Source organism: Dendropsophus ebraccatus, chromosome 5 (assembly GCF_027789765.1).
Source record: "Dendropsophus ebraccatus isolate aDenEbr1 chromosome 5, aDenEbr1.pat, whole genome shotgun sequence".
Taxonomy (NCBI): domain Eukaryota; kingdom Metazoa; phylum Chordata; class Amphibia; order Anura; family Hylidae; genus Dendropsophus; species Dendropsophus ebraccatus.
This window is the reverse complement of record NC_091458.1, coordinates 40,856,866-40,880,559: the sequence shown is the minus strand read 5'-3', so window position 1 is coordinate 40,880,559 and position 23,694 is coordinate 40,856,866. Positions and strand designations below refer to the sequence as shown.

General features: G+C 42.9%; 1 protein-coding gene across 5 annotated transcripts in view; it reads left to right on the top strand.

The window, feature by feature from the left end:
- DCLK1 (doublecortin like kinase 1) overlaps window positions 1–23,694 on the top strand; it is a 239,095-nt gene that overhangs the window by 28,967 nt on the left and 186,434 nt on the right. For all 5 annotated transcript variants that reach the window (XM_069969924.1, XM_069969923.1, XM_069969926.1 and 2 more), the window contains exon 3: window positions 7,485–7,831. In XM_069969924.1, the coding sequence (XP_069826025.1) occupies window positions 7,485–7,831 (347 nt within the window). The remainder of the gene's footprint in view (window positions 1–7,484; window positions 7,832–23,694) is intronic.

Sequence of the window (23,694 nt, the reverse complement as noted above, 5' to 3'; positions counted from 1 at the left end):
GGCCTAAGGACTGGAATTGAGAAGCACTGATTTAAACAATAGCTCATCTTTGGGTGAAGTATGCCCTTTACATAGAAATAAGCCTTTCTTTGTGGGATCGTAAGATCCATCATTTTTAAAATATTTTATATGACAAGTACGTACTAAAGGCAAAAGTCTCTGCTCCTATACACCGCATAGCATACACTGTACTAGTCGGAGAGACTTGCTGGAGGTAAGCGGCGATGCTGAATGCATTGCCACTAACACTGAAACATAAACAGGGACTCCAGCTTTTTGACAGGCGTCCCTGTTCCTGTATAATTCTGACCACTGAATCCAACCTATTCAAGTGAATCCTCTTGAAACAGATTTTGTGAAATTCGCACATTACTAATAATGAGCCTTGATACTAAAGGTCAGCTTAGTCCCCTCTCCTTGTTACATGTACATTGCAATGTATGAAATTGGTGGAGACAGTTTAAGCATCAGTGCTACACAGGGCATGATGTAGATCTAGAAGCTGCAGATTGTTCACTATGTACATTGATTTTGTTAATACCTTAATCACCTACATTAGGGATTTGCAGTAAATTTAATTGCAATGCAGAGTAATTCTTCAACTTAAAGGGATTTTACACCTAACATAACAAAAATAAGCCTGCTGTTGGTGAATAAACCTAGCCCAGTAATGTTTTTTGTTTGTACCTATTTTCTGTGATTTTTGTCATTATGGAAAAGTTTATTATGATTTTACATGTTGATTTTTTTGTGTACGCTAAAAAAAACGCATCCATTTTGATCCTTTTTATTATTATTTTTTTTTTTAATGGAAGTCAATAGAAAAATGGATGAAAATGGATTGCACACAATTGTATCTGTTTTTTTCCCATTCCTAAATGGACACACACAACGTAAATTATGAATTAATCACGGCCGTTGTTGCAATGTGCAACAACGGCCGTGATAAATTGATAATTTACATTGTGCTGCTGACAGTGTAACCCCTGCTTCAGTGTATACACATTGTATACACTCTGGCCTCGATTGCAACCGGCTGCAACAAAAACTGACATGTCAGTTTTTGTGCGGCTGCTATTAATTGAATAGAGGCCGCACAGACCTGACAGTGCAGACAATGTAAAGTGCGGCTCCAGCCACATTTTCCATTGTATGCAATGGTGAATTGGGATGCGGACGCACGCGGATGTGCCCGCATTCCAATTCAATAGAAATTAAGTTTATCTGCCTGGTACTGCAGTACCGACCGGGATAAACTGTGGCCTTTCTGTGACACAGAAACGGCCGGTGTCATACGCTGTGTAAACCATAGACTGTATTCATGTTTTCCAGGACTCCCTAGGGCTGCATTCAATGACAACTAGAGATGAGCAAATCCGAGTGTGTGGCATTTGATTACCGGTGGCTGAAGAAGTTGGAGCCCTGGAAAACAGCCTATGGATGTATCCATGTTTTCCAGGCAGTCTTAGGGCTGCGTCCAACTTCTTCAGCCACCAGTAATCAAATGCCACACGCTTGGGTTCGTAGGTTCACTCCTCTCTTCTCGTCATTAATTACTCTAAATCCCTGACTATTTTGGGCTTAGGAGTCCAGTGGGCGGTCCTACTAAATTCCTGCATATGTGCGCATACTGGTAACAGTCAATCACTAACTCGGCCCGCCCACTAGAATTCTAATCCCAGAATAATGAAGGATTTAGGTCAATAAATTACAAATTATACTGAATATTTTCCTATTAAACTATATATCATTATTCTCAGCTTCCTCTGCTCTGTAATACGCCGTTTACAGATCAGATTCCCGCAGATCTGTGATGATCTCAGTTCAGTTCAGTAGATACAGGGGATGGCTTGCTGTTATAATCCTGACCCTAGAATTCACATTTCCATTCTTCTAGTCATCTGAATGTGACAATTGAAGACAGGCATGTTCAGAGGGTTATAGGGAGAGGGCTAATAATAGGAAGACTACTTTCCTACGCAGTCCCCCATAGCAGCCAACCAGAGGTTACCATTGATCAGTCCAGAGCACAGTGTTGCTATGCAGATTACTGAATCACATCTATTAAGTGAGAACAGACATCTTTTGTTCTGAAGAAGACGAATATGAGCCGTGGGTGTAATAGCTGCGTTTTCATTAAATCATATTCATTTGAAGGGACAATTACTGTTGTAGCAGAGCTCAATTAGTCATTTAACCCTTTGGTGCTGCGTGTTATTAGTTCTACGAATAGATAGATAATGTCGTCTTTGAATTCTTGATATCAGTCGGTCATTGGCCAACTCAATTCTACTGCATTCTGCAATCTCAGTATATATACTGTAGTATATATAGTAGGAATAGTATAGCATAGATCTGCGGCAGATCTGCAATGAACAGATGCAATGCTATGGAGGATTCAGCAGCTGCTGCCCAGAACAGAGCTCCTCAGTAGACAGGGATATCTATAACAAAGGGTGAAGCTGAAAGCATAGGGGCCAGGGGGGGTGTTTCTGGTTGGTTTCAGGGGCTGCTGACTAGTTGAACGGAGCTTGTGAAACTTTTTAGGTTTTATCAATACATATTGATGTTCCCCAGGTTTCTGTATTTTTTTCATCAGCATCTCTAAGCTTTTCTGCTTTGACATATTGGCAACCTCATTGTACTGTACACTATATGATATTGATCATGCAATTTAAGTATCACAATGATTTTCATTTATCGCTGCAATGCCCAAGTCTTTAAACTTGTCATCGCTTTCATGCTGCCTGAACCACAAGTCATGAGTATGGTCCCCGGAGGCCTCTCCCTGCCCCGCCGGCCTTGATTGACAGATCTCTCCCTCTTTGTGATGTGTCTCTATCCATCAAGGCCTGGGAATGTGCTGAACAAGTGTCAGATGTCACATACAGGCGGGAGCCCCAAAGGGCCTCTGGGCATTCTCAAGCACCAGGGCCTGAGTGCACCTGCTACGCCTGCACCCCCTATAGCTATTCCCCTGGCCAGTTTTCCTCTTTTCCAGCCATGCAATGAATCCAGTGATTTAGTAACCTAGTAGATTTCCCCAGCTTCTGATTCAGCATCCTACCACCCCAACATGACATTCATAATACATAAATGTGCACCTCTTTTCATAACCGGCTTCACGATTACGCTTGGGGAAACATGAAAAACAACATTTGTTCAGGATAATCTGTTCTAAATAAGTTGTATATAACCCTTATGTATTATAATGCATCACATTGTTCTCATTCTGTCTACAGTAATATCTCTGCACATTCATCTAAATATCATATTGTACATGGCTCGGGGCTACGGATACTGAGATTCTTACTGATATACTATCATAAAAGAGGACTTGGTGCATTCTTGTATAAGTCTCCCAGACATGCCTAATACGATTGCTAATGCTGCGTTTACACGTAACGATTATCGTGTGAATGTGCGCGATAACGATCAAATTCGAAACGATAATCGTACGTGTAAACGCAGCGAATGATCAAACAACGAACGAGAAATCGTCCGTTTTGATCTTCCAACATGTCATCAAATTGCTGTTCGTCGTTCACAAAAAATTTGCCGATTGTTCCGTGTAAACAGTCGCCGCGCGATAGTCCGGCCGTCCGCCCGCAGCCCCGCCCGCCGACCGGCCCCCCGCTCATCCGCAGCCCCCTGTGCCGGCTCGATCGCCACCCCTGCCGCCGCTCTGATCGCCGCCGCTCTGATCGCCACCCCTGCCGCCGCTCCGATCGCCCCCCGCCGCCGCTCCGGTTGGCCCCCCCCCCCCGCCACCGCTCCGATCGCCCCGCCGGCCCGCGGGCATACGTTACCTGCTCCGTGCAGTAGGTCTTCCGACATCCCCCGCTCCGCTCTTCATTGCACTGATTAGCTGAAGAGGGGAGCCGGGAATTTCAAACGCCTCCTCTTCAGCCAATCAGTGCTGCTATCCATAATCCTCTCCAGCAGCCACAGCCCGCACAGCTCTGGGAGTCGGGTCGTGACCTCACCATGTTATCCAGGAAGTGAAGCCTTGATGCAGTAGTAAGTGCAGGGAAAAAAGCATTTTTTAAGCATTTCCCATAATAAGTGTATATTGGTGATTTGTATAACTTTTGGGGGGCACTTATTCACTTATTAATTTTGACTATTCTATAGAATATATATTCATCCAGTGATATTTTCTTGACAGTGATAATATCAGTATCTGAGCATACCAAAGTCTTTCTTTCTATAGATAGCATAAGAAAACAAGGACAAGAATGCTTCCCTCATAAAACAGTCAGTAATGCTGTAACACTAGTACGATCACAGCGGCACAAGCCGGTAATGGCTGTAAAGCTCCTCATATAGGGCCCATGGCAGTTATACTGTGAGAGTACTGCCAGGGCCCACTGGTACTGAGGTCCTCCAGCCATTTGGCAGGACAGACTTAATGTAGGATCTTGTGCCCTTTCTCTATGTATAGATGCCTTAAGGAGCAGCCCTGTTGTCCCTGTGTGTCCTTATGGACGCCTCCTCTCTTCCAACCTCATTTCCGCATCTAATACCTATCTCAGTTTCTAACTATTGTGCCCGCGGCCATGACCAGGTCCCATTTTTAGTGTAATTAAAGCCATGCCAGCCTGGAGATTAAATATTCCCGAGTCTCTGCAGTCAGTAACACGGCCACAATCTGCCTCCCTCGACCTTGACTTTCGGATCCAGGAGCTGTAAAAAGTGACTGCCAGACTTCACCCATAGAACGGCCTGACGCTGAAACGGCCTGATGCAGTAAGCTAGAACACCCCCATCTCATCTGCATTCTCCTGCTAGATTAGAGCGGTATAAATCAGCTCGCAGCTGTAGTTGGTGTCTAAATAACTGGAAAATTATTGAGCGGCTGTACACGGCTATGAAGATGAGGTGAAGCGTGGGGCGACTGTTAAAATACATACTAAATTACAACTCATGCAATATAAAGCTGAGTGTGGAAATTCATTAGAGTGCCAGCTTTTACATTTATGGCATATCCTCAGGTTTTTCATAAATGTATGTTAAGTATGGTTCCTGTCTCTGCTTAGAGGTCTTGGCTCTTTCGTAACCTCCATAGACTTAGAGCCTCACACAGTCTGTGGCTGGGTAGAAACCTCTAACCTGGTGAATTGGTGGTAAGGGGATCCTGTAGTATAACATTACCTTAGATCCTTCCCCCCTTCTTTTTACCATGTAGTTAAATAGGATTTCTGTTTAATATTGTACATTAGTATTAGTGATCGTCCGAACCTGCCGAGGTTCGGGTTCGTATGAACCCGAACGCTTGGCAGCAGATTCCCGCTGTCTGCCCGCTCCGTGGAGCGGGCGGATACAGCGGGAGGAACGCCTGGAAACCTGGGATACAGCCTATGGCTGTGGCTGTATCCCAGTTTTCCAGGCGGTCCTCCCGCTGGATCCGCCCGCTGCATGGAGCAGGCAGACATCGGAAATCATTACCGAGGGTTCGGGTTCGTACGAACCCAAACCGAACTCGGTTCGGACCATCCCTAATTAGTATATATCACACCAGAGTGGGCTCCTCTAGCACCATTGCAACCTAAACATCCAATACTATGAATTCATACTTCTTGGTGACTGTAACCTTTCCACACCAATATCAGTGTCCCACATTCGTACCTATCTTTTCTCAAACAAAGGGAGCATGGCTAATGCTGACTTATGTATTGGGTGTTGCCATAAAGTACCCATACACCTTAGACTAATGTTAGCCAAACCCTTCGGCAGGTTTGGTCAACTGTGTAAGGTGTTTGGTGTTTTTTTTTTTCAGGAGGCAACAGAAAGCTTCTTATGATGAATTTTTACTTTTACACATCTGATCTGCGTTTTAATCTGTTTGTATGTGTTGAAACGGATCATTTCTCTTTTTTATGGGTGTTAAAGTAAATTGGAAGTTTGAAATAAAGGATGCCAACCACATGCCCACGCCGCAGCATCGTCTTGTTATCACCTGTGTAACTGAATGCAGCATCCTGGACCTGGACCGCCTGCTTTTAGCTTTTAGCAGAAGTCTTTGGATGATGTTATTTAACTTTTTGCCAAATCTTTTCAAACTTTATATGTTTTTTTTTCCTTATATGATGTCATTGGATTACTTTTCCATCATAACAGGTGGACTTAACTCTACATCTTGTAAAATAATTAATGCCAGTTTTCTTCTACGAAAGCCATTTCCATGCCTAATACTGTTTAAGGGCACAGCTGTTTAACATCAGAGAAGGACATGGTTGTTAACAATGTCTGCCATAAATCTGTCTGCAGCTGATCATAAATTTCCTATAATGAGACTACGGCTTTGGTTAGAATAGTATAAAAGAGCTGATTACAATGCGAGTGACATAAGAACAATCCTGCTTCCAGAATGTTGAATAATCCTAAGTATTATCAAGGCAAATTAAACTTGGAACATGATCGTCATCCCCAGACTAGTGTCATATTGTAAAGTATCTACTGCGCACTATTGAAGTGCCTGCCTTGAAGTACTAAAAGGGTAATATTTCTCCTTGAGGAGAGCATCATAAAGATGCGTGGAGACTTACAGGTCATTTATGCTCCACTGGGAATTCTGGGAAGAAGCATATGCAAAGTAGCTCTCTGATGTAAGCTAAAGTCAGTGTTTTACTTTAACTAGGAGTCTTAGAACATGACTTGGGATATATCCTAAGCCAGAAATCACTTCAAAAAAACATACTAGGGTCGTCTAAGGGGCCTATTACACGGGACGATTATCGTGCGAAAAATCGTTATATCGTTCGAATTTAAAAGATAATGGTTCTGTGTAATTGCAGGCAACGATCGAAAAATTGTTCGTATGTCGTTGGTTTAGATCTGAACCTAAAGGCATTATTACACGGCCCGACTCTGAGGAGCAAACGAGCGCTGTCAGCGCTCGTTTGCTCCTCGTTTCCCGCTCGCTGCGGCCGCTATTACACGTGGAAGCAGCGAGCGGGTGAGTCTGGGGAGGGCTGAGGGGAACTGCGGGGATCTCTGATCGTCCGGGCAGCCCATAGGATATAGCGGCGGTCTGCAGCCACCGCTCCTATTACACGGCCGACCATCATTCCGTGGAATAGGGCCTTCAAATTATCGTTAATTGTTCGCTTATTGTTCACTAATCGTTCTCTGTTATTTCACATTCGTTCGCTCAAGTTCTGTATTTATTCCCTAATTGTTCAGTGTAATTGCACATTGTTCATTGTTTTGCTGGGATCAGAAGGAATAAACGATCTTACTAACGATCGCAATAACGATGGTAGTAGCAATCGTAACTAACGATTATCGTTCTGTGTAATATGGTGAACGATTTCAGGTTAACGATAAACAATCTCATTTGCGATCATTTATCGTTAGTCTTTAAAAATGATAAAAATTGACTTTTCCCAGAACCAGTAGTTCTAAATTCTAGTGCACTCATTCTGTGAGTACTCATTCTGTGGTTTGTGTGTAATGTGTTAATTTTTTCTTTTTTCTTTTAGGTGAAAGTTATGTTTGTGGATCTATTGAGCCATTTAAAAAACTGGAGTACACAAAGAATGTAAACCCCAACTGGTCTGTGAATGTGAAGACAACTGGAAGCCCTCGTGCAGTGCAACCCCTGGCTACCCCTAAGCCTAGCACCTCGGAGGGCAGAGAGAACAAAGATTTCATAAGGCCAAAGCTTGTCACAATCATCAGGAGTGGAGTGAAGCCTCGCAAAGCTGTCCGGATTCTCCTAAACAAGAAAACAGCCCACTCATTCGAGCAAGTTCTCACTGATATAACCGATGCCATAAAATTGGATTCTGGGGTGGTGAAGCGTCTCTATACCCTGGATGGGAAACAGGTATGTCATGAAATTGAAAGTTTCTTGGTATAGAATTAACCGCTGACTAGTCTTTTCTCTTGGTCAGGTACATTTGTAATATGAAATGCTAAATTTTACTACTTGTAGATTGTAGTCCATATTCCCAAGTGCAAGTTTGTGCTTTATCCTGGGGCATGATGGGAGTAGTGAATAATATTCCTCTCACCTCAAGGGTCTTGAAAAACACATCAAACAAGAGTCCCATCAAAACATGATGTAGTGCCATTGTAGTACGCTGCCTGTGGCTGGAACAGGAAATTACTGGCTGTCACTGCCGCTTGTACTGTAGATGCAGGCTGCAGACCAAAGGCCCTATTACACCAAGTGATTATCATCGGTTGATCTGACACATTGTCACTTGCTTGCTCCTTCAGATAGGGAACTATTGGCTCAATGCTCTGCCACAGCTAGGGCCAGGAAGGGCCTATAGCTATTTGGCCCTAGGCTCCCTTGGCCCATGGGCCCTAAAGTGGCCATATGGCCTGTCTTCTTTAGAGATATGTTGTAGGTTTAGTTTGCAGTAGAAGGTGGGAAGATAGAAATTTTTTTCCTGAACACGTTTACTGCCTGTGGTAGTAACTTTATGGTAGGCCTCCATTTTTTCTTGCTATGGTGCCCCATGGTTGCACCCCTGCTACCCCTGCAAAAATTCAGTTTACCTACTGTATGTCAGCTCTAATCATGTTTAGTTACCTAGGATGGTGCACAACAAATAACAAAACGTCCTGCCGTCATGAGCTTCTTGTCTTGATGCATTTTCTTTCACTTATATAGCCATAATGTATTTCCCGGCCTCTTCTCCAGCTGTTAAGATGCATTTGATGGTTGCACTAAAAACAAGATCCTCTCTATTTTATAAGAGCTGACAAGAACAATTATGACATCCTTGTAACAGCATCAAATAGTGAATCGCGTGATGGTTGTCAAGGAAATGGTTGAGTCTGAAACCTTTCATCGATGCAGCAGCCACATCTCGTGCATAAGCATACAACATATATATATTTGATGAGCCTTGTAGAGAGTGCCCGGCTACATCAGTAATTATTCAGTGATTACCTATTTACATAGAATGATAAAGTGAGCTTGGCCATCGTCTTTGATGAGAGACAAAGAATAGATAAGACGATAGGGGAACCATATACCGTAGATAAGAGGACCATCTCAACATTGCAAGGGGGGGGGGGGTCATCATAAATACTGGATCATGTTTGCTTAATTTGCTTAATTGGGAGATCCTATTTCAGAAACCAGTTAGAAGGTAAGAGGTATAGGGCATTGCAAACTCTTCGCTCATTGGCTGCGCATTGCCCAGGGTAGTAAGTGATGTGCACCTGACAAGTATAAAGGCCTGCACAAACCGTCCAGCCATGGCCCAGCTCGCTCAATAATGGCGCTGTGTAACAGGCTTGTTACATGAACATCAATCTAAGAGAGCGGCACTATTATCGAGCCGTGGGTGGGCTGCATAAAACAGCCTAGTGCACCTTGTCTGACAAAGGGGCGTGGCTTTGGATATAAAAGGTATGCAGGTAATGTAGTGAGCTTTTTGACAAATTTATTATATGTGACTATTTAAAAAGTTACTAAAATTTTTGTGCAGCTCCATTATACTTAATGGTGGCATATAAACCTCACGACAAAAAAACAACAAAAAAACAACAAAAAAAAACAATGAAGGTATATAAAGATGGAAGGAGGAAAAGAGAAACAGGGGTAGCAAGAGAAACACAGAGATGGGGCTGTAGCTTGTAGAAAGTTGTTTCGGTGCTGGATTTACAGCTCATACTGCTCTGTACTGCTCTATAATGTCCTCCATGCTGCTTTTGTTTCTGATGGTGTGCTATACAGATATAGGGAGCAGGATGTGTGTGCAGCATATGGAGGCATCATAACAGCTAGTGTCCACCCACAATCTCAGTGACAACTGAAAATGGAAAACTGGTAAATTAAAAAAAACATATTCAAGTTATATAATGGGAAAAAATATTTCTGTGCATCATGTATACACACAACAGCGTATTCTGAAAAAGTCTCGCGAAGCAACATGCAAATCAGCTGCAAGACAATTGCTGTCCGTATGTCAGGCCACATACAGCTGCATGCCATGAACTCATTTCGCTGAAGCTCATTGTTCATTCATTGACTGGAATGCTTTTTTTTCAGCTTTCCATTAGCGGGAGATTAGCTGATTAATAAGAATAATAGAGAGGATCAAAGCATAAACAGCCCAGTGTCTGTTCTTAATGTGATTACATGTTCCTGATAAGCGGCACAAGGCCGGCTACAAAAGAAGACAATCCTTATGACATCAAGTTTCAAGTACAGGATAAAGCATATCTGTATTGTGTCATGGTGATAGTGTACAGATAAGCTAAAGGCTATCCTGAGGCATAATATGTGGGTTAGGGTCTAGACAGCGATGCAGTAAGGCTTTTCTTAAAGCGAATGTACCACTAGCTACATCGCTTTGTGGTTTTTTACATGAATACACTGGCGCCGGTATAGGGATGCCAGTGGCGTGGTCCTTTTTTTTAACCACGGTCCAGTTCCCCCGCACGGCGCCATTTTTTTCCTCGAGCACCGGCCTGGCAAGAAGCACTGGGGGCTGGCCCGCCAGCTTTTAGTGTGATGATCTCCTCTCTGTGAGGCAGCTCCATTGATTCTAATGGAGCCGCATCACAGAGAGGAGGGGGTTTCGTCACACTGAGGGACGGCGGGCCTGCCCCCAGTGCTTCATGCCGGGCCGGTGCTTGAGAATAAACCAGTGCCGTGTGTGGGAACCGGGCCGTGGTTCAAACAAAGGACCACACCACTGGCATCCCTATGTCGGTGCCAGTCTATTCAAAGCCATGTACCTGGTGGTACATTTGCTTTAACTGGGGTAAATGTTTAGTCTTCTGCTCAAGGCCTTTGGACAAGCCAGAGTGGCCTCTCCTAAAAACACCTAGGACATTACCCTGCCGGACCCCCTAGCTACACCCCTGTCTAAGGGGAATTTAATTCAAAATTTAAAGTAAAAAGGAAGAATAGTTTCTGACCACCCATGATATGAAGGTGGTCATTACCTATAACCCTAAATTACTTATAGTTCTGGTTAGTTAGTTTAGTCATATGTATAATACATGGAAATTAAGTCTTACTCTACAAGATACAAGACTAGACACATTAATGCCGGTTCAGTTGTAAAGATATTTCGGTTTCGGATTGTATCTTTTAGGCACCTTAAATAAATGCATAACATTATTTTGTATGGAGGGTTTTGCCTATGTTCTCTTGAGCTTATACTAAGCTTGTTTGCAGAGCTCGCTTGGCACATATAGTCATTACTTATCCGTTTCCTAATCCCATTTTATCCTCCAAGAACACTCCTGTCAGTCTTATCGCATTGTTTTAATTCGGTGATAAAGCAATAGGAATAACCTAGATAAAGGGGTGGCCATTATATTATTCATTGTAGGGTGTGAGATAAAGGCCAGAAATATAGCAGTATGCTGAAGTTGGCAAAAAAGGTTGTCACGCTATACCTGATTCACAAGATTTAACAAAACGTCACCTTTAATATAATAAACACTGGTGATCTCATGTGGTAGCGTGCTATAGTCATATATGAAAGGCATGCTATGTGTCAAAACTCAGCTGAGATAGCATAGTGCAAACGGCATTACTTATAGCTTAACTCCCAGGGTATAGATGTGTTACAATGAGCTGTTATTTATAGAAGGTGCCATTACACTTCTGAATAATCTGTCAAGATCCATGTAGAGGTAGAACATATTTGATGGAATGTTTAGGTTGAAGCCTAGGCCAACTTTATATAGATTATATGGATTAAAGAAGTTTAAAAGAAAACTCTGGTCATTAAGATACACCATGTCACGTCTAGTGCAGGTCGGGAGGAGGGTTACATGTGACAGTGACTCTTACTCTTTATATTTCGTCATGTACTTCCCCCTCAGGCCCTGTACTAGGCCTCATATAGTGTAAAGGTTTACCAGACGACCTAGAAACATGCTGGAAACATCTCTGAATTGCCCACTTTTGAGTGGAACTGGTACAGTCCCCATTTATTTTGTGTCCTTTCTTGTCCTGGCAAAATAGGGACTGGCAAGTATGGAAACATTTTGCCTTAAGTGTTCTATTAATAGTTTGTAGACATAGTCTTTAAATGGTCTCTATTATTTCAAACAACTGTCCTCCATTAATAACCTATGTGGTATTTAATATTATTTAATTTACCAAAAATTAGTCCATACACCAAAAAAAAAAAAAAAAACTTCTTCTCTGCAAACTGCAGTCAGAGAGACTATTATTATGCATAAGAGAAAGTTTGGAGTGTGTGTATCTCCTCTAGAGGGTGAATCAAGTTTGTGAATATTTGTGTAAATTCGTAAAGATTTGTGAATCACAAACAAATGAATCTCATTAAAACAGGGAAACTATAGTAGCTACAATAGTGGGACTATTAGAGTGGCAATTTTTTCAACAGCTGTTGCTGTGACAGTGTCAAAATTGGAAATTGTACATTTTTTAGTGACTTGGTATACTTGGTATACAGTGGCGGTCTTTGGCACCAAGCACCCCAAGCGGGGCCCACAACATCCAGGGGGCCCCCCACGCCCCGCTCTTGTGCTCAAGACCGCTGGACAGGGCCGCTTCCCCGCTCGCTGCTGCCATCTGAACTGTAACTATGAGCACTCGTAATGAGCGCTCACAGTTACATGCAGCAGCACTGACAGGGCAGGAGACATTGGCCCCCTTCCTGTCAGTCACTCTTGTGGCCGCAAGAACGGTTTTCCCTGCGGTCACAAGTGGCAGCTTTGTCCTTGTGGTGCCGGCGCTCCAGTGACATCACTGGAGCATCGGCGCCAGGACAAGGGGAGTGCGGTCCGGACCCAGGTGAGTGTTTGTTTTATTGTGTTATATACTATATGGGAGGAGGAGCACGCAGGGGTCTGTTTAACTGGGGGAGCGCACATTGGGGGTCTATATAAATGGGGGGAGCACACAGGGGGGCTATATAACAGGGGGAGCACACAGGGGGGCTATAGACTACTGGGGCTTAACAGAGGGGTCTATATACTACTGGGGGTAGCACACAGGAGGTCTATATACTACTTGGGGCCGCAGAATGGGGTCTATATACAACTTGGAGAGCACACAGGAGGTCTGTATCCAAGTGGGGGAGCACACAGGGGGGCTATATACTACTGGGGGAGCACACAGGGGTCTATATACTACTGGTAGGGGCACACAGGGGGTCTATATACTACTGGGGGAACATACATGAGGTCTATATACTACTTGTGAGGCACACAGGTGATCTATATATAACTGGGGGAGCACACAGGGGTCTGTATACTACTGGGGCAGCACACAAGGGGTTTATATAATACTGGTGGGGCACACAGGGGGTCTATATACTACTGGGGGAACCACACAGGAGGTTTATATACTACTGGAGGAGCACACAGGGGTCTATATCCAAGTGGGGGAGCACACAGGAGGTCTGTATCCAAGTGGGGGAGCACACAGGGGGGCTAAATACCCCTGAGGCAGCACACAGGGGGCCTATATACTAGTGGGGGAGCACACAGGGGGTCTATATACAACTGGGGCAGAACACAGGAGGTCTATATACTTCTGGGGGAGCACACGGGGGGGGCTATATATAACTGGGGGAACACACAGGGGTCTATATACTACTGGGGGAAGCAAACAAGGGGTATATACTACTGCGGGCAGGACACAAGGGGTATATACTATTGGGGCAGCACACAAGGAGTATATATTACTGGCAGTAGTGCACAAGGGGTATATACTATTGGGGGCAACACACAGCAGTCTATTGTTTTGGAACGCGTGTCGAGGGGGGGGCCCCAGACATAACTTCGCTTGGGGCCCCAGAAATGCCAAGACCGCCCCTGTTGGTATATAATATAGTGATATAATGAACAACAGTCACCCAGTGACTTGGTATACTTGATAATGGCTTCACTGCTTCCACAGAAAACCACCCACAATCCACCCTCTCTCTGTCCCTATCTCTCTGTATTTTTCTACCTGCTCTAACTGCCTGCTGCAACCTGCTCTCCACTATACACAGCCAACTGGCATGAGGGGGGAGGGTTGCTGACATTGCAGACGCACGCTCCATTGTGAGCACTGACATGTCTCCTGCAGGCGCTATTCATTGAATAGCGGCCGCAGAAAACTGACATGTCAGTTTTTTGCAGCACCGCTAGGGATCCCGGCCAGAGTGTATACTATGTGTATACACTCCCACCGGGATTCCCTCAGCTGCAGCACTACGTGAGTTCCGTTGTAATTACGGGTCGTTGTTGCAAATCGTCAACAACGGCCGTGATTACTACGGAACTTACGTAGTGTGAACATAGCCTATGGGTGTATCTATGTATACCATGACTCCCTAAGGCAGCATCCAACTTTTTCAGCTCCTAAGAGTCAAATGATAAGCATTCAAGTCCACAGAACGTTGCCGAATCTGAACAGTCCGTTCAACACTACTTCTAACCACCCTAAAGGTTTAATGTACTAGTTTTTTTTTAATTTCTTTTGGAACAACAGGTATGCTTTAGGAACTAGGATAATGTGTAGTTAAACACCCAGAACTATTTATGCAGTAGAATATTGCCATCTTTTTACCATCTATGGACCCTTTGTTTGTTTCTAGCATTTTTTCAAATACACAATCATCCCAAATGACTCATGAATTCAGAATCAGATATTCACTTTCTATAAAAGCAACTAAAATTAAAATGCCAAAAAATATTTGCTGTGGGTCCTGTCTACAGAACACTCCTGAGATCAGACATACTGCCGCCATCATTTCTTTATATCTGTCTGTTTCTCAGATAATAACTGTAAAATGAAAAGACTTAGAGATGAAGGTTTGAATTTCAAGGCAACGATTTCTATAACCAGAAGATAAGATATTATTGGGAAGCTTATTGTTCTCTAATGTGTGAATTCAGGCTTTGCGGGGAATGGCCATACATAGACACCTTACCTACCCAAGGATAATAAGACACCATATATAATAGTCAATCTGGCAATGGAGAGGATGGAGGGTAAGGACTCATTGTACAGGGCTCCTATTTTTTTCACAGCACAAAACAAGTAAAGGGGAAACCAGCTTGATTGTCTGATCTTCCTCTCCAAGAAAGAATAGTAACAATGGGAAAATAAACACCTATAATAAATACTCCTGATCATATTATGCTTAGGAACAGGAATATAAGAAAGTGCCATTTATGTTGTTGTTTAAAGGATATGAACGCCTTCAAAAACCATGAGCTCCATTTTCACTCTATACTTTTACACAGCTTTTATGAGTCTCCCCTGCAGAGCTGCCCTCCAAGTATTCTCTCCCCTGTCTACCATCTGAGCTGGTATGTAACTGTCTCCCTGCTGCTGTCTTGAGCAGTAAAGACTAAATAAGCTTCAGGTGGGAAGTGTTTTAGAGGAAAAAAAAATGAACTCAAGAACAAGGGGGCACAGTCACAGGTTAGTTGGGGGAAAGATCAGAAGCAATACTAGAAAATATTACTGTTCTAAAAGAGTTGTAGATGCTTGGAACAAACTTCCAGCAGACGTGGTAGGTAAATCCACAATAAACCTGCCTGGAATAAACATATATCTATCCTAAGATAAATAAAAAGGAATGAGTAAAAGGGCAGACTAGATGGACCAGGTGGTCTTTTCCTGCCGACAATCTTCTATGTTCCTATGTTTGCATTTAGGAAACAAATTAACAATATGTGGAAATATGTCCATATCCTTTAAGAGCCTCTGATCTTTATATATGTTCCTGCATTGGGTTAGATATTCTAACATAAAATATTTATTAGCTTGTATAATTGTTGAGTGAGTCATTTCCCTCCTCCAAAGCTTGTATGGGAATTGTGGTGGGTGGGTGCTCAGCACTCATCTGCTGTCCTGCTATCATAGTGGCTATATACAGCCTCTCCTGAGGGGAGCCCATTCTATAGAGATTTATACATCTTCCATAGAATTCAATACTAGCTGTATAATACCTGTTCAGTTAGCTGCCCTAGTGAAGTTTGAGTAATTGTATTGAACCTTAAAGGGGCCACTTTATAGTAAAATTGTTCAGTGTACAGTATTAGTAAGTGTACTAACTGTATATACTGACAGCAGCTCTCTGTGTACTTCATAGAGCTAAAATCAGACCCCCCTCCTCCAGGCTGGCATGGCCTGCTCTGTGGTGAGTCTGTCTATCAGCTGGCCGACATGGAGGAGCATGTGACCATGCTCCACCCCCCCAGTGTCCTCCATAGGCATATACAGGCTCGGTGGTGGACAGTTACAGGGGGGGGGAGCATGGTCACATGCTTCTCCGTGTTAGCCATTCTATGGACAGAATCACCGTAGAGCAGGACAGCCCAGCCTGTAGGAGGGGAGTCTGATTTTAGTTCTATGAGGTACACAGGGAGCTGCTGTCAGTATATACAGTGAGTACACTTACTAATACTGTACCCTGAGCAATTTTACTATAAAGTGGCCAACTTCTTTAAGTTTAGGGTATGACTGGCAAATCAGATGTTATAATAAGGGCAGAGATCCCCAACACTTCTAAAGTGGGTTCTCCTATGAAAGGCATATCTGTTATCAAGTGATGAGTGCCCGAATTGGAGTTCTGTATACCCCTGATATATATAGTGGTCATATACGTGTGCTGTCAGTACTTTCATCTCTTTGGGACAGACTTAAATAGCTGAGCACAGAATTGGTTTGAAATTTGACACATTGGTTTTATACTATCTAAAAAAGCAATGTTCAGGGATATAGATTATACTGTACCTGCAGTATTGTCAGTATGGTTGTACATATGTTCATCACTAAGGGCTTCTATGTTGAGCCGCACCCTCAGAGGATAAAAGCTACCTAGGGCTCCCAATCTACTTGTTGGGGACCATTGTTTATAGCATTTCTTATCCAAGTCCGGAATACCCCAGCTCCTGTTTACCGACAGCTCTTCCTTCATACAAACTAATATAATACAGCTGTCAATCATTTTTATTTCTATTACAATAGTAATTGAGATCCCAGAAAATTATATATTCCAAATTTTGTCTCCCCCCTGTAGAGGAGGTAAGGGAGTGCTGACCGAACCTATTTCCCTATACTTCTCCCTAGTTTATCTCCACTTATTAGAGCAGGATTTCTGTGCAGCCACCCACTCGCGCATGGTTTACCAGCTGGTAATGGATTCTAGATTAGCCAGGGAGCTGTGATTCCCTTCAGTACGTCTGAGGACATTTTTACATTAAAGTAAATGTCAGTAAAGTGTGAGAGTTTTCTGGGAAACTAATATTAATTGATGCTTTTTTTCACTTATATTTAGAGCTCCTTAAGGAAATAGGTTTCCTGCATTGCAATGCAACGTGACTGTGCAGGCAATGGCTACCTAATACAAACAATGGGGCTGAGCCTTCCTTTTAGGATTACTTTCAAGATTAGTCTATGTTCAGACAACATAAGACATCGGCTATTTTGTGACCCGTCCGTGTCACAGAACAGCCGGTGTCAGTAAAGGTTATCCCAGCTGGTACTGCAGTACCGGCCAGATGATCCCCATTTGTGCTGAACTGGGATGTGGGCGCCCCCCAATTCGCCATAGCTGACAATGAAGCATGCGGCCGGAGCTGCACGCTCTATTGTGTGACTTGTCAGGCTTTTGCAGCCGATTTTCAATGAATAGCGGCCGCACAAAACTGACATGTCAGTTTTTCGTGCAGCCGCTAGGGATCTTGTCCGGAGTGTGTACTAGGGGGGACATTTATGAATGGTGCGTCCGAGGCGTACGCCAGGTAGAAGGTGCCCGATGGGCGGGCTGGGGGAGCTTGGGGGTGTGTGACAAGGCGGGGAGGAGGCGTGGTCTCCTCCCGCGCCTCATTCATCATGATTTACGCCTGTGTAAATCATTATTCAAATCTACACCTTCTTGAAGCAGGTGAAGATTTAGTACGCCGGGCGCAGGTTCGGGCGCGCAGCCGGCCGGATTCGCTAAGAGGCGTGTGCCTCTTAGTGAATCCTGCTGGGGAAAAGGGGGTGGGGCCTTATATAAGACTGGCGTACTTGCACGCCGGTCTTCATAAATCCTCCCCTATGTGTATACACTCTAGCCGGGATTCCCTCAGCCTGCAGTGCATGTAAGTGCATGAATTAATGACAGCCGTTGTTGCGAATCGGCAACAACGGCTGTGATTGATTCAAAACTTACATTGTGTGAACATGGCCTTATAGTGTCTGACATCCATTATACCAAGCTTGTAAAGCAAAATAAATGTAAGGTATTCTAGTTGTATAGGTTGTTTACTGGTGAATCCCGCCTTACGTTATACTTTTCACTATTTTTGGAAACGTAGGGTATCATGGAACGGGCTGGTTGTGTGAGCAATGAAAGTACGATATATGGTGTGAATTAGTAATCCCGTCAGGTCCATAGCAGACTCCACTGGGCTCGCCAGCAGAAAACAAATTACTTCCATCTCTGCTGATTCAGTGGATTTAGCTCTGGCTCACACACCCGCTGCAGCACCAGTCATAGCATCCATGCCGCTTTAATTCCCTCTCTCCATTACTAACTTTCTCCTTGGCAACAGAATAATGCTTTGTATTTCATATGAGTATTTTCTGATCTTGGATACGGCACAGTCTACGTAAGTGTATAGTAAGCAGTTATTGCTTCCATGGGTATACCTTGCATATATGCATGAAGAATGATGGCTTCCAGCGGTCCTGTAATGTTTGAAGCGGTGATAAGATTTCAATAATACATAATAACATATTTTCTATAAATAGGATATTTGAAGATCTCAGATTATTACATGTTTCTCGTCCCCCTTTGTATGTTGGAAAGGTTGTCAGGGGACACGCAGCGGCTTCTTTTTCCATATTTTTCTGAATCAGTTTTATCACGTCTCCCTGGTAACCCAATTGTCTGCTAGTTGCCAAGGAACAGCTCCTTGAGCGCGGAACACAAGAACGGCACAAAGTGATTTCATTCTTGGCAGACATATGCTGATGGCGAGTGGATATTTTAATGGGTAATTGCAGCTTACACGACAATGTACTGTAATTCCTGGCTATACAGAACTAAGCGTGAGATAGGGCCATTATATACATTGTGTAAGGTGCACCAGCACCTGTGCACCTGTCACCAGCAAACTATATAGCTATAGGTATGTGACTTTCAGTAAAATTGTTCCGTCTATGTTTAATGGACTTTGTCATATATTGTAACTATACAGTATTCGGATTTGCACTTTATTTTTTATCTTTCCCTATTGCAGTAATGGAACTGTTGGGGTTTTTTGGTGATGCTGCCATATCTGTTATTTCAATGAATAAAAATTATTTGCAATTATTTTATTTAGTGTCTTGGTGATAATAGTTTATATACTTTGTAGGACTGGATCTTAAAGGGCTCTATTCAGATACTGCCACCTGCTATGTTACTGCCTGGTGGGCTATATTCCTCCAATGGATCCACTAGGCCTTTAAGAGGGTAGTGTAAATGGGAATATATGACTGAGCTCTGAATTCATATGCCACATGACTATGCAAATGAGCTCTGATCTTGTTTGAGGAACTGCATTGGGTCGTGTTAAAGGGCCCTTAGTAACCCACTTTTTTCCTCTTCATACTGTCTATTGAGCACAGCAAGCTCTCACTTCAGTGGGAGCATACACATAACTTGGTGGTACACTCTCCTGCACAGAGTCTAGTGCCAAAATCATAGCGGTCAAATCTGGTGGCTCACCTCTTAAAGGGGTTATCCAGCGCTACAAAAACATGGCCACTTTCTCCCAGAAACAGTCCCACTCTTGTCTCCATCTTGGGCATGGTTTTGCTGCTCAGTTCCATTGAAGTGAATGGAGCTTAATTGCAAACCGCACTTGAACTGGAGGCGACAGTCGTGTTGTCTCTGAAAGAAAGTGGCCATGTTTTTGTAGTACTGGATAACCCCTTTAATGTGTGATACTTCCCTAGACCATACTTGTTGAGGCAGCCATACTGCTTTCCCTGCAGGGACTAGCTCCACATATACCAAAGAACCATATTCTACAGCTCTCTATAGGTCCATTTTAAATTACCTAGCTTCCAGCCCACCAAAATTTACATTGGGCAGCCCTTTCCCTGTAGTTCACCAGCCCTTCTGATATTAAAAGAAGGAGAAGCTCACATTGCAGTGTACAAGTCTCTGACCTTTTCTGTATCTATACATGCCAACAACGGCCACCATTACCACCTCTTGTGGCATGTCCAAACTCTTTCCTGTTGGCAAAAGACCTAAGGTTTGTGGACACCTCCTCCAGGCTCCTCTGTCAGGTTGTGGAATGTGTTGGTGTCATCATGGTGGCATCATCACCCTTCAAAACTAGGCTCTTCCGGGGCACATGCACCTCACCTCGTGGCTGACAGTCTAGTAAACCACCATTCCTGTTGCCAGCCACAGCAATCCAACATGGCAGCAACATCCGGAAACTTGACTTGCAGTAGGACAGGGTTAACATATCTACAATATACTCACCATATACATTTATTTATTGTATGCATAAGTTCCAGTCAAAATGAATAAAAGTATTATAAAATATAACAATGGGGGTAATTAGAATCTGTTAGGATACATAGGGATCCATTTGAAAAGAATCCATTATGATAATAGTATGGAATCCATTTATACAATTTTAACCCAGGACTCTGTGTTCCTGAATGCAAACTTAAATGTGAAGATATTTCAAGCTCAGTACAGTATAAAATATAGCACTATATTGCAGTAGTGTATTCAGGAACTAAAAATTCTAAATACCAATAATATATACTGTAACCTAGAATGTTACAAAGGATGAATAGTTTTACTTTAAATCATAAGAACACTAAGAAGTTCCATACCTTGTCACTACAGGGGCCAAGTAATAGTGACTGAGAAGAGTGTTTGACAGTGCACTAAGGCCATACAGATCCTTAGTATGGAGCCTCTGTGTGCTGCAGTACAAGTTCCATCGGGCACTGACATACAGAGAAACCTCTATATGTATTGTTCTAATGGAGCATTCCAGAAAAACAAACTCTGTATGCCCCTGTATAAAAGTATTGGCATATTGAGATTTAAGAAAGTCCCATGTGCTTGGACACCAACCAACAGCCCAGTAAAACCTAAAAGTAGCAATAAGCCCTTATTAAGCCCTAGCAAATCCCCATAGAAAACTTTTCTTGTTCTGGACAGTTCCTGTCTCAGACAGAGGTGGCAACAGAGAGAACTGTGTCAGACTGAAAAGAAAACAACATTTCCTGCAGGACATACAGCAGCTAATAAGTAAGGGAAGACTTGAGATTTTTAAATAGAAGTAAAATACAAATCTGTATAACTTTTTGAAACCAATTGATTTGAAAGAAAAATATTTTTGCTGGACAACCCCTTTAACCTTCCATGCATTACTATGAATAAACTTGGGCAAGTTGAAGGGGGAAAAAAAAAGAAAAATGAGCGATTACCTATCTGCAGTATCTTAATAGCCCAATGAGTCGCTGTCCTCTGTCTACTCCAGTGTTTTGGCCTCCTTCCAGTTTTTCCATCTTTCAAGGCATTGGAATCACGTGAGTTGTAATTGTACAATTTTCACCCAGGTTCTAGGGAATTGCATTAAACAGTGAATTATTGTCATGCTGTATAATTTCTAAAGCTCCAGCTACTCCTCCTAGAAGGACAAATTAAAGAGAAGCATCAATGTTGTGCACCAAAGCAATCAGCGCTTTTGACAATAATAGGTCTTGATGGCATTGCCTGATTTCTAAGCGTGCCTAGAAGACCAGTTGGCAGCATGAGAGCTGTCAGTCGCTGTATGTGATCATGTGCTGATCTGATCACTGAAGGGGATTTGTAAATGAATGAAGGAATAGAGTCTGAAGCCTGAAACATTAAACTTCAATGTAGCCTTAAAAATAAAAAATTACATCTGACAAAAAATGGAGGCAAAATTGATAAGAGCTGCCTGTGTCTTAGAGAATCTATGAGCAGGTCAGGGACTCCTCACTCCTGAGGATGTCACCAAGCTTGACCGAACGTGTGGGACTCCATTACCGGGGTGTTTACCCTCCATTTGGGTGGCACCTCAACTATCCTCACTGCACCTCATTTTTGCTTGTTTGCACATATTATTGTTTTTTCTTCACATTAGAGATTGCACTTAGCACTTTTCCATATCTTGCATCTATTCTTATTTTCACTTCAAGGCTATGTTCACGGTTCATGGTTGTTGAAATTGTGTGAACATCCTCTTCATGAAACAACTGCTTCAGAAAGGAACTTTATTTTCTTATTGTGTATAAGTTCTCAAAAGTAATCTGATATCATCATGTCTAGACAACTCAAACTTTGGTATTGGCTGTCCAGGCATGATGGTGATTGTAGCTTGCAACAGCTGGTCGGCTCGAGGTTCCCCATCCTTGCTGTAAGCAATATAAGGCTATTACCTACTGAACCCATCCTCTCTCCCCTTCTCCGTACAATGAACCTGAGTGTGTTGGCGCTATATAAATAAAAATTATTATTATTATGCATGTCACACCCAATGTATAGGCATTCTTCAATCTCCCGATGTCCGATATAGGTTAACGAAGCAGTCACAATTTTTTTTACAACAGACCTGCAGTTAATAAGATGGTGGTCACCCAGAAAGGCAGTTAGATAAATTGAAGGTAACCTAAAGAGCTACAGTACAATGTGCAGAATATAGTTGCAATAGGAAGAAAAATAATGACACATTCTGCAGTTGTGGAAGGCTTAGAGTTAGAGATAAGCATGCTCAGGTCCGATCATTCAGAATTCGATTACTGGTGGCTGAAGAAGTTGGATGCAGCCCTAGGGGGGTCTGGCTAAACAAGGATACAGACATGTTTTCCTGGACTCCCTAGGGCTGCATCCAACTTCTTCAGCCACCGGTAATCATCTTTACTTGAGGATAGCTGTCAGTCCCTTAGAAACTGCGGTAATCTAGTAATATAAGGATTCCACCATTGGTCTTTTTGGTACAGGTCCAATAGGTATTGGTGATTGGGTACATTGGGGAACAGCTGTATTTCCAGATAGGCTGGATATGTAGGATTTAGAATATACTAATATATAGTGATATAGAATTATACTAGTAGCTCCGTCAGCTCTTCAGAAAACCTCAACCTTTTAAGTTAATGGTTCTGTAAAGTGCAGAAAGGAAAGCGACATGTCTCCGTGCGGAGTTGTGGAGTGTCAGATTTGTGGTATCACCTCGGGGTGGGATTGTTACTCAGTGTATTTTATCTGGCAGCTGAAGTCATTTCCTACAGAAGAGATGATTATATTTTCTTTTTAACCTCTGTATGACATTGTAAATGTTCTCTACTTCTGCTGCCTACAGTGAACCGATGCCTGAAGACTACGGAGTAATCCCCCTAGGCGTGTGTTATAGAAGGATATGTAGATAAATATATGGAAAGTTGGCAAGAAATCATCGATGGAACGTCGTGTGGACATAATGGGGGAGATTTATCAAACTGGTGTAAAATAGAATTGTCTTAGTTTCCCCTAGCAACCAATCAGATTCCACCTTCCTTTTTTTTAAAGAACCTGTGAGGAATGAAAGGTGGAATCTGATTCTACTTTACACCAGTTTGATAAATCTCCCCCAATGGGCGTTATTAAAATTGTGCCGCAATGTGCTTCTTCTGAATTGGATAGGCCTGTGATGTATCACTGTAGAGGGAAACACTTGAAATCTAACTTTTATTATAGGAGAAGTCTGGCGGATTATAAAATCAGG